Source organism: Carassius gibelio, chromosome B9 (assembly GCF_023724105.1).
Source record: "Carassius gibelio isolate Cgi1373 ecotype wild population from Czech Republic chromosome B9, carGib1.2-hapl.c, whole genome shotgun sequence".
NCBI classification, from domain to species: Eukaryota; Metazoa; Chordata; class Actinopteri; order Cypriniformes; family Cyprinidae; genus Carassius; species Carassius gibelio.
The window spans coordinates 12,804,654-12,817,297 of NC_068404.1; the positions used below are offsets into that span (position 1 = coordinate 12,804,654).

A 12,644-nucleotide genomic window follows, 5' to 3' on the forward strand; every position below is an offset into this window, starting at 1 on the left:
ACATATTTTGATGTAAAATACATTATATTTTGGATTTTAATGGATTTTACATTCATTTTTATTGTATTATTAAAATATACTACAAAATGTAATATATCTCATTTAGGTTTAGGCAAACTTGAACTTTTTTTTTTTTTTCATATTTTAATGTAAAATAAATTTAAATAATTATACCAGATGCTACATCAATCCTGTCTCAATAGTTATGGGCCCCTCTGGACTTTTAGTTCCCAAGAATCATTCCCACCTTTCACCCCATTAGCTCCGGCCCTGCACACACACGGCAGTAAAACACATTCCACCTTTTTTACATTCCACTCCAGTAGTTCTTCCCCTCAGAGCTTCCTTTTATCTCACAGTTTATTTCTCAAGGACATCTGAACAGGAATAATGCACAGCATGAAAATCTCTGTCATCACTGAAAATAGAGTCAGATATTCTGAATGCTCTACAGAAGTGAATCGTATCCAGCGCCGTGTGCTGCAGTGATCGCAGTGAATACATTCTCGTGTCCTCCCAAGCATCAAATCTGCCCTAGTTTCGCCAGCGAACCGTGCGCTCTGGCTAATGCTAGAACACTTTTGCAGGCTAAAGATCACACAGGGTTTATCTTGTAGTTTAAGCTGTTGCTAAGTAAGGCCGCAAGGTGTGCACTACATCTGTGTACAAGGTTCTCGGGCGTTTAAGGTGCATGATTTTGCTTAGCCGTTCCCTTGTTTTGGGTTTATCTGTAATGGAAAAACAGTGTTACAGTAGTCAGAGTGCCATGTAAATATTTTAACCTGCACTGCACACTGCATACTGGCTAAGAATAGTTATGCAATATGAATTATAATAGAGAGAGCCCTACATCTGAGGACATACCACAAAATAATTATTTTTAAATATTGGGTGAATCAATTGTGTTCCATAAATCCACATGAATGTGTCAAATTAGAGGAAATGGTCAGATTAATTACAAAATGAATAACTCGTCACTTTCTGTCAGGTTCGAATCAAAATAAACTTGCTGACATATTTGACTGCAGTTCACTGTTGTTCTACTGAAGCTCCCTTGTCACCTGTACCTTTTCTGGGCTGCGTTTCCCAAAAGCATCGTAAGCCTAAGTTGATCGTAAAAACGATCGTACGATTGATCTTAATATTACGGTCTGTTTCCCAAAAGCATCGTAGCTTAAGTAGCACTTGAAAATCTTCGTAGATCTACGAGTGCTCTGGAGTAATCGTACATCCCCAAGTGCATTGTAAGAAGACAGATTTATGAGGACACCTGCAGGACAACCGGCAGATTACACTTTTATCTAGATTTAACACACTGCAACGCGAGTAATATAATAATATTTTGATTGTACTTTATTGTACACTTTATTGTACTCGTTTATTGTTTACATGAATTTATAAATGAAATAAATAAAAAGGGGAAAACAAGATAAAAAAAAACACATCTTTGTTTTTCTCTATCTCCTCTAAGAGGACATTAATTTCATCCTTTTGAAAGGTATCTTTTCTTTTTTTTTTTTTTTTGTTCAGCCATTTTGTCAGTGTCTCCGCCTGTATGTAGGTGCTTTATATAGACTTGATTGTATTGATTGGTAATCCAAAACAGATGACAATTATTAGGTTAAACGTTCAGAATACGATTCCATATAAGGTTACATTTTAGCACTTCGCGAATGGACAGCGACTCCTAAGTAGCACGTAGAGCGCGTTCTCGCGCGTTCATGTTAAGTGCATTTTTGGGAAACGCTCGTGGAATTGCTGCGAGCGTTCGTAAGTTTGCACGTAGAAAACGCTCTTAAGAGCTAAGATACATCGTTATCGGGAAACCCGGCCCTGGGCAGTTCAGTATCAATAATATTATATAAAAATATATTATAAATGTATTTATTATTACTAGCATTATTAATATTGCTATTCCAATAATCTGCCATTTAAATGTGTGTGTGTATACAGTGGCTTCCAAAATATAGTTGGACACTTAAGCCACACTAAACAATTTATGAATGTAATTGCATTAGCAATTTCTAACATATTTCACTATAACTTTTAACCAGCTGCTTCCATGGTCATTTTAGTGGAAGCAGAGTCAGTTCCCCTCAGTTTCACACAGGTGCCTCGAGTGATTCTGTCTGTCCCATACAACTCAGAAAATCAGAATGTGCAACTTCCTGCCTGGAAAAGTACAACAGAGCACCACTCAAATTCAGACTTCCAACTCGGAAATGTGTATAGTTATCTACTGCATAGAACTGTATACAATTTTAAGCATGCCCAGTTACTTTTTTGGGCCATATACATTTTTGAAATGTGTGTTTGTAGCTATGTGTATATCTATCTGTGTAGGTGTGTGTGTGTGTGTGTGTGTTAGAGAAGAAGAGTTGTGAACCTCAGAGGGAGCCTGTGCTGTCACACCTCTCCTACTCGCAGTCTGTCAATATATCAGTCTCAAACTCCGCGAACTCATCTCACACTCACACAGAAACTACGTGTGTGAGTGTGTGTCAGAGAGAATGATAACACACACTGAGCATGGAGGAATTTAAAAGCGGACTGATTCCTGTAGTTTTTTTCTGGGTTGTAGCTTTCCTCCTGCTGAGTGTAACCAGTCTCCCCACCGCGCTGGCCCAAGTGTTTTTATTTCTCTCCTCTTCTGCATCACGCCATCCTTCCGTCACACTCATCCCTTGCTTCAGAGCCAACCCACATTTCCACTCTATCTCTCGCTTTTCATCTCCCTCTGTATTCCTCTCTCTCAGGGACAAATTCACTAAATAGTCGTGCCATTTTTGCATCCGGTATTTCAAGGCAAAAACCAGCTTCTAACGAATCGCAATCCAGTCTAACCATTTTGATTCTCTTCTGCGCATACACCTCCTATCTATCTAAATTCAGAACCGATTTGGTGAACGCTAGTGCATTGGGCGCTAAAACAACGCAGACAGTGTTTGCAAATAAATGGTGCTGTCAGTGGATGCAGTTCAATCTTAGTGAATTCTCCTCTCTGTCTCGCTCTTTCTCTTTTTACTTTTAGACATAGAGACGATAGCATCTTCATTTTGAGGGTGTTTGTCATGGTTGTGGGTTCGAGTCGTGGTGACACTACATTGCTCATTGCTTAGATTAGCTGTGTAATTGTTCTACCAGACAGCAAGCAATTTGTATGGTGACTCATCCTCTCTCTTTTGCTTTCTCTCTTTTCTCTCGTCCTCTCAATCTCCACGCGTCCTCAAGCTGCGTTTAAAGCATGTTATGATAGTTATGATAGTCTTGACAGGCTCATTAAAGACCCTCGTATTCTCAAAAAAGAAATATTTTAAAGGAATAGTTCACCCTAAAATTGCAAATTATTTTTCATCATTTGCTTGCCCTCATGTTGTTTCAAACCCGTCTTCCGTGGTACACAAAAGGATTATTCTTGAAGGCTATGCTGGCTGCAGTTTCCCTGCAATTACAGTGAAGGAGGACTGAAGGTCACAAGAAAAAAAGTAAAGTAAAGGTGTGCTGTATTACAACTATCCGAAATCATTGATGGCTCTGTGAAGAAGAACCAGGTCAAAATTTATGTTATTATTCACTTCTTGTTTATCCCATGGACCTACAAGACTTTTTCAATAGGTTTTTTTGGGTTGACCACTGCCATGTACTGTATGGGAATTGTTGTCCCTCACAGTAATGTGCATGTATTTTAAAATTAGATTTTATTTATTTTGTTTCCTCTTTTATTTCCTTCTTTTGATTTCCAAAGTTTTATTTCTGAGGAGCCTTGCAAATGTATTTTTACAGTCATCCCAGTAAGAAACAATTAAAGTTTGAATAGGGTTGTAGTTTCAAGAATCATGTCAGTCCAGTTTGTAAATGAATCCGTTTTGTGAACTGGATCTGCTGATTCATTGAAGACCAAGATCCAACTCAACTGAAATTACTGTCTTAAACAAAACAATTTCTTAAAACTATCAGATGACTTTAGAAATATAGCACAAGCTTGTGCCTGGTGTCCTTTTTGAAGCTTCAGTCTGAATTTTTTATTTATTTATTTTTTTCCACTGAACAAAAAAATTAGAGTGGGTAAATAATGACCAAATTTTCATTAGTGGTTAAACTACCATATGTGACCCTGGACCACAAAAGCAGTCTTATATTTGTAGCAATAGCCAACAATACAACGTATAGGTCAACATTATAGAGGTTTCTTTTTTGCCAAAAATCATTAGAATATTAAATAAAGATAACGTCCACTAACATAATCACACAGTAGATCTTTAGTATGTTCACATGTGCTATAATGATGTTGTAGCTCTTCTTTTTATATACGTACATATGAAGAGTTCATTGGCAAAAACAGATAACTCAGTTTTTAACAATTCTAAAAAGTCATGTTTTTTTCACTGTGCATTCCAATCAATCTCAGTCAAACTGCAGTTGGGTTATTTTAACTAGGTTAAAAATAACTTATAAATAGCTATCTAACACAATAAAAATATGATATCATAATAAAAACATCATTTTAGACATTTTTATAGTAATCTGTTTTTTTCAAATAAACTCTTCATATGGTATAATATAGTCTTATAGAATGAAAGTCTGGTCTTACAAGGTTCAAACAATGAAAATTATGTATTGTTCATTTAGCAGACTCTTATTTAAAGCACTTAGAAATGAGAATAAATGCACATAAAAAGCATTTAAAATGAGGAAATTGATGATGAAAGCATATTAAAGGCGACTTTAGCAATATTAAAAAAAAATTTGCACCCTGTTCAAATAGTTGTATCTCTGCCGAATATTGTCCTATCAACTTTCGGTTGGGGTATACAATTTGACCCTTATGACTGTTTTTTCCATTTGTGAGAGGATAAAGTATGCAGATAAGTTGCATCAGTGTATAAGTCCCATTTTATTGTTACATTCAATAATTTAAAAGTTGCAAACATTATAAACACTATAAACATTGTAATTCTCCTCACTCCACAACAAATCGTTTAAATTAATTGGTTCTCAGAACAGAACAGGAAACAATGAAAAATATAAGTATAAAAAAACACATTTATTATAAACGTCAAGCCCAAAGCAAATGTATTTAAAATAAATATGAAACTAGCACCATTATAAAAGCTTAGATTCATCTGTGTGCATTTTACGCAAGTTTAGAATATAAATCGCAATGCTTTTCAGATGATAAAAACGCAATTTATATTCCATAAAATAGGGTATTCCTTTAAAACAAGTTGTTAATATCCAAAAACAAGCACTAAGACATGACCAATGTTATTTAATGTTAGCTATATTGTGATATATACCGTTACCGTGATATTGGTTTTCTTACACAGTGATTTACGATTTTAGTCATACCGTCCATTTGCAGTGAACTAATGTGTCCATTTCCCTTACAACTTTAACAGGGAAATGTGCAGCATGGGTCAGCAGCGAGATGTGTATATTCCGGAAGCGTAATTCATTAATTTGCTGTTTGCTATCCGTCAGTCACCCGGAATAATCCGTCGGGAGGGGCCAGTGCGCTTTCCTCCGCCGAGTGAAAATTGGATTTTGGATGAGCGATCGCGCGGCTTAAACTTCCACCAGCTCACTATTAAGTGCACCCCCCACGTCACGCACACACACACGCGCAACCCAGAACCAATCTTGAGCCGCGACAAACACACACAAATATACATCCTCGAGTTTTAAGAGTTACAAGCTGAATGCAAACGCACACGTATGCAGCCCCAGTGACACGATGCATGTAGTATTACCTACAGCAATCCTGTGCATGAGAAAAGCCGACTGAACAAACACAGTCAGCATAATCACCAGAGAGAAAGACACGTACACACCTCTGACTCGAAGGAAATGAGCTGGAATTTGGAGCAGCGTGCCCACATGGGGAGAGGAAGATCTGGAGAGAGAGGGATGTGGGGAGGATTGATGGAGAGGGAAAAAAAAGTAAAGAATAACAGAAATGAGAGCACTGGGGAGACCAAGACAATTCTCGCTGAGATGTTGATGGCGAGATGCTGGAGTTTACTCATCCAATCACGAACGTGTGGGCAAAGAGAGGGAGAGAGTGTGTGCTTCATCAGAGGTGCTTGATGTCACTTAATAGAAATAACGCTGTGTGTGTGTGTGTGTGTTTCAGCTCCTCTGACTGAAGAGCCCCCCAGGATTCTCTTTCCCTCTGAAAACAAGCTCCTCACCATGGACTTGCAGCTCGGTAAGAACAGCTTCTGCTTGTGTGCATGTGCGTCTGTTTTGGGAGGAAGGGAGGGGGGTTTGCAATGCCATGTACTATTTTTGAAAGAATGTAGTATGTAATATGCTGTGCGCAGTGTGCAGATTTTCTGAATGCGTGGATCACCCGGATGACTTGCTACATTTGTTGAAATGCGCAGTGTAGAACCAGAGCACATTGCGTGGAATAGTGTATCCCATGATGCACTGCACTCGACTTGACCTTCTGTTTCCAGGGTGACAAAAGAACTGGAGGCGATATTAATTATGGTTTTTCATGATTTGTCTGGTTGATCCATGTTTTGAAAGGTCTACCAATATGTTACAACAAACCTGAAAATGGAAATAAAAAGAATGTTTACTAAGTTTAAAGATTCAAACAGAGACACCATTACAGTCAAAGTGTTTCTGAATGAAATCCACTTTCTTTTTTGGGGTCAGCGATTTATAAATTTTTTTGGTTGGTTGGTTGGTTGGTTGTTTTTTACATTTTGGAAAATTCTGAAAGTGTCTTATGCTACCCAAAGCAGATAATTGATCGCAATATGTGCAATATTTTTTCTGATTTAATATATTTTAAAAGCAATTTTCAGCAGTATTTAAAAATACTGATATTAATAATAATAATATATTAATATTATTGATATTGTCTGTTATTGTCAATGTTGAAAACAGCTTTGCTGCTTGATATTTTTGTAGAAACTGATAGTTTTTTAAATTATTATGATGAAAGGAAAGGTTTAAAGAGCAGTATTTATTTAAAATTGAAATCTTCTGTAACAATCTAAGTCTTTGCTGTCATTTTTTATCAATTTAATTCATCGTTGATATATGTTTCTTTCTGAAACAAATAATATAAATAAATAAATCTTACCCTTAATGATCGAAAGGTATTGTGTGGTGCATAGTTTGATGTACCAGTTCTACAAAAGTCAGTGCTATTTGATGCCATTAAAGTTTGCATCAAATAGCACTGACAATAATGTTTTGTTTGGCTTACTGCATTTGGAAAGCTGGCAGTAAATTGAATACTACTTTAAAGAGATGTTTGTGAACATTTTTTATTGATCATGGCAGTAATTAATTCATCAAATAATGATGAAATTATTTAGAAGAGCGTTATAACCGGGCATATATCCAGGTATTTGGTGCAGCGGAATGCACTTTTGGCATTTTAAAGAGCTAATTGCTCTACAGTCCCAGCTAAAAAAAATAAAAATCCTCACTCGTTGTATAGCTACAGCAGAAAGAGCATGCAAATAATGGACACATTTCACTTTTAATCCAAGAACTTTCCTCTTATTACAGTGAAACACTGTGTGCTCTATAATTTAAATACTGTAATAGGCAGTATGCAGTATACTGCAGAGTAAGCAGTACTGTAGTATTCTATTCCAATCTCAGCCAGTGTGGTTCATGCATTTGAATAGTGTTTGTGCAAAAATTATCTAAGTAAAAAGAGAGTCACTGTAATGGATTTGCTCACAAAAACACAAGCAAAAGCGGTTTCAAAAATGTGTGAACAGTTTTTGTTATTGAAAGACGTCAAACTGTTACTAAAGGACTCATCGTGAATGTTTAAACTCATGCCATGCAGTTATGAGCTAACTCGGCAGCAGCAGCATTTGTGTATGTGTGTGTGTGTGTGTTAACGCCTGAGAAAGGAGTTCCCCTGCTAGACAGATAGCTGCTATAGTCAGCATTATAATGCTATGTTGTTTATGCTCTGAATGGATGTCGTTCTCATAAATGCAAATCCTCTATGCTAATTATCTGCTGTTGTCTCCCAACAATAGCCGCTCCATATGGTGCCGAAACATTCAGTGGCCCTTCTTTTGGATTTCGCTGTGCGTGTGTGTTTTGATCCGAGCTTCTTGTGCATGTTAACACAGGCATAACATCCGCTTTAATATATGTAACGAACTGAGATGTGCTTGTTCGCGCATGTGCACTAGTCTGTTAGCGTGTGCATTGAACTGAAACGCGTGTGTGTGTGTGTGTGTGTGTGTGTGTGTATGTGGTGGATGGAGCTGTGTCTGTTTGTTTGGCGGAGACTCTGGATCCAGGCATGTTGGAAGCAGGAGCAGATTGGAGCATATTGTGGTGGCTCTGACCATGTTCTGCCTTCAGAATGAGCAGAGAGAGAGCAGTACACCACTCATCGACTGGAGACACACTGACCACATGATGAGTAATTTTTAAGATTAGACGGCATGAGCGTTGTGGGCTGCTTAGCTGAATAATAGAACCCAATAGAGTTGAACTTTGTCCTCTTGTGTTCAGTTTCATCTCTCTTTCTCAATTCAGTTGAAAAACTAAATTTTTGTATTTCTAAATACTTTGCAGACTCATGAGAACCTAAATAGAATTGTAATTTAAATTATGTTACTAGTGTAATGAAGAAGTGAAATCAAATCTTTTCTCAGTAAATTATGCTGTCTTAGACTTATTTTTTATTAATGTTTTATATAATTATGATTATTCAATCTATGTGTTTATATTTTGATTGTCTTTTTAGCTATTCATTGTACAGCACTTTGGTCAGTTTTGCGCTGTGTGTAAATGTGCTTTATAAATTAAAATTACTTACTTACTTACTTACTTAAAATGACTGAGATTTTCAGTCAATTGTTCTTATTCAAATTATTCTGTGATATGGTATGGTATAGTTGCATGGTGGCCAAGAGGGCTCAACGTGCTGCAACTTCAGAAAACACAGTAAATCCTTGGTTCATTTGTTCATGATTACCATGGTTTAACTATAGGAACCATTTTTTTTTGTATTTATTTATGTTTTTATATAATGTTTTACATATTTTTAATAATAAACCCATAGGCTATGGATATTTTTTGTAAGGAAAGTTGTTAAAGTAAGTTACATTCTTACAAGCTTACATTCACAGATTAGTTAGTCTAATAATATCTATATATATAAAGGCTGGGTAACAGTATATTAGGATATTAAAATAAAGACCTTTCAAAGCAAACATTGATAACTATGTGCCATGTTCTTCACTTTGTGGTTCCCTCGAACATTTCAAGGTGGTGCCTGTTTGCAGCACATTTCTGTTTTGCAGCTTGTTTATTTATTTGTTTATGTTGTAAGCATTTGCAGCGAAGGTGTTGTCAAATTTATGTTTTTTTTTTTGCAGGTGTTTTTTTCAGTTATAGCATGTTGATCTCTTTGGCACTGTATAATTGGGCTTAAAGAATAATTTTCCTACTGATCATGTGATTCAACATGACCTGTGCCTTAAAACGACCCACTCCTAGAAAAAAAAATTATTGACTGGCCACGACTCCAATGTGTTAATTGAAATTATTTTGTTTTAACTGAGTTTTATTTATATTTATTTATAAAACATATATATATATATATATATATATACATAGTAAATGAAGTGTATCAAGAAATTTGACCAAAAATGTAATCAAATTAAGCAAACAAATCAATATAACAATTAGTATACCACTAACTTTTATTTTAGTGGTTTTGACAAACCAAGTACAGACATACTGGATTCTCTAAATCTCAAATGCTTGGCATACAGGTGTGGTTTTCAGGTGACATCAAATGAAAGAACTTGAGTGGAAATGAGAGAGAAATTCTGAAGGAGAGAAGAGCATTAAGGAACATGCAAGGAGGTTCTGAGAGATGAAAACAGAATTCAGAGCTGGTGGAAGAATATTTAATGCTTTTAGAATGTTTAAGAAGGGAATTGCTTCTCACTGAGCATTTCCTGCAGAAATCTTATTGGACACGCAGATACAAACACACACACACACACACACACACACACACACACACACATGCAAACTTAAAAACATACAGTTTTATAAGTATAGCAGGTAAGAGGATATTGCTGGACTAATACTAGTTATTTCCAGCATTTGTTGATGCAACTGTGTAATACTATGTGATATGTATGATGTATATGGCCATTACTTTGCTATAAACATGCTTATTATGAGAGCTGAGATATCGAAATCATTTTTCATGCTCCCTGCCATAGACACGGAACAGATGATGATGTGAGAGGATGGGATGATGAGTGAAGGATAGAGAGAGACAGATAGAGTGTGCTGTGTGTGAACCCATCACATCCAAACATTATTAATGACAACAGGGGCACTCACACACACACACACAAGCACAACTTAAATATCGCAGACAAACAAAGAAAAGGAAAACAACGAAGCAGAAAGAAACTGGGCTGACTCACATTCAACATGGAAAAGGGGAAAAAAGGTGACCTTTCTTCCTGTGTCTCTATGCAGTCGCCAGCCCAGATGAACAGATAGGAAGGAACAGCGGAGGGAAGACTTGACTATCTATCTGTATTATATTAATTGAATTGGACTGATGAGAGTTCATCTTAACCTTCATGTTCTGTAGGGGCTCAAAGAGCCCTCAAGGGCTCGAAAATATACCAGTAAACATTGAAATATCTGGTTGAAACTCCATTGCTTGTTATAATCTTATGAGATCTGATTATAAACAAAATTTCAGCTTGATAACATGCATCAACTGTCCTTTATGAAAAATTGCTTCATTACTTTTGTTTGGAGTCAAAACTCAGACACAAAGCATTAATAAATCCAATGAATTTTCACATGCTAAATTTATATGTGTACACGCCTGTCAGTTGTTAATTTGAATTTCTTTTATTGAATTTTTCAAAAATGTTTTTTGGAGGGGTCCAGTCGACACAGAACAAAAGTGAAGTTAATGAAATGGATGCTTGATAGATTTCTGAATAGTGTGGAAAAAGAGAAGGGAAAAAGTTTCAGTGTACCTACCTACGGGATTGTGATTGGCTCAGATGAACTTATTAAATTGATATTTTCATAACTGCTATTATTATTTGTAATTTATGTGAGTCATTGGGGCTTCTGAGTCATAAAAACAACAAAAAAGTCAAAGCAATCTCAAATGAACATGCGGGTTAACTAAACATAATCTAACTTAATTGAAATGTATTCACTGTGTGTCTTTGCTTTGCCTCCTCACAGATGGCACAAAACGCACACGCAGAAACACACACGTATGTTAACGCAGAAGCGGGGAGGATTTGTGCAGAGGTATTCAGAGAACACTTCTTAATATTAATCACCCTTGCCCAAAATAATATAGTTGTTGCTAAGCAACCATCGGGAGATGAGGGCATTTCTCTAAATAAACATCTCAATTTATTATTGGGTAAGATCGGACAATGATATCTTTAAAGAAACAGTACAAAGGCAGTGGATATGTGCAAAAGCTGTGTTTCTGCTCTTAGGATATGAGCTTAATAGCCTGGAACCAGATATTTGGGGTTTACAAGCCCATTTTCAGCTATCTGGCCACAGCTGTGGATTATATGATGAATTAAATGATTATTTGTTATGCCATTTCTTGTTAATTCAAATCTAATCTTTGTTTAATAAACATATGTGTGTAATGCGCAGTAGGCAAATGAATGATCGTAACAGCCAATAAGCAACAACTTGGCTATCTGCTTCACATTTTTGAGCTCATACATTTTCAGCTTAATTTGAAAAAGAGAGAGAGCGCAAAAGAGGAACGACTAGACGTAGAGGTCGCTTTATCTCTATTCTGAAGTGTTCACTCCAATCCAGAATCCTTTGTCCCACATTTTGGGTCCACAAGGCCACGGTTTCTAATCATGCATATGACCCTGTTAGAGCTGCCACGACCTTTCATGTGCTGGCACTTTTTGGCATGACCTTTAAAAGGAAAGTTCACCCTAAATTCGGTGATCATTTACTCAGCCTCATGCCATTCCAGACTCCTTTGACTTTGATTCAGAGAGTTTTAGCAGAACGTCTGAGCTGCATTTTTCCATACAATTAAAGTGTATTGCCAAAGTTTGTAAGGCTAGAAGCCCTGGATTTAATAAAATATCCACATTTATTCAGACAAACAAAATAAATGCTGGTTATTCGAATATGTCATCCAGACAATATTTCTCTGTCAAAGTTGGCTGCCAAAATAACAGAAAAACGGACACAGATTTTATGCATACTCGAAAGTCTTTCATGTAGATGTGGAGATAAATTGCATATGTAACCAATTACCTGTTCTTGCATAGAGACACAACAAATAAAGTGTCATTTAGCTCTCTACTTGATTCTGTCTCTGTAACGCTCTTTGATGCTTAACCCTTGACTCTCAATCCCCTACATCTCTCTAAATTGTTTGATCTCTGTCCTTTCTGTCCTTCACTTTAGTAAGAAGAAATCCTTTCATCTGACATTCCACAACACCCTTCCTTCCTTCTGCTGAGGTTTAGTTTCAGGCATGGCTTAAACCATATATAAACCAGCTGTCAGTCTGTTAACAGACTCACTCACCTGCATTCAGAAAAGAGGAGTATTAAACACACACACACACACACACACTCACTCACTCAATCGAG

General features: G+C 36.5%; 1 protein-coding gene across 2 annotated transcripts in view; it reads left to right on the forward strand.

Annotated features, from left to right (window-relative positions):
* il1rapl1a (interleukin 1 receptor accessory protein-like 1a) overlaps positions 1-12,644 on the forward strand; it is a 70,560-nt gene that overhangs the window by 42,955 nt on the left and 14,961 nt on the right. For both annotated transcript variants that reach the window (XM_052564516.1, XM_052564517.1), the window contains exon 6: positions 6,134-6,208. In XM_052564516.1, coding sequence (XP_052420476.1) covers positions 6,134-6,208 — 75 coding nt within the window. The remainder of the gene's footprint in view (positions 1-6,133; positions 6,209-12,644) is intronic.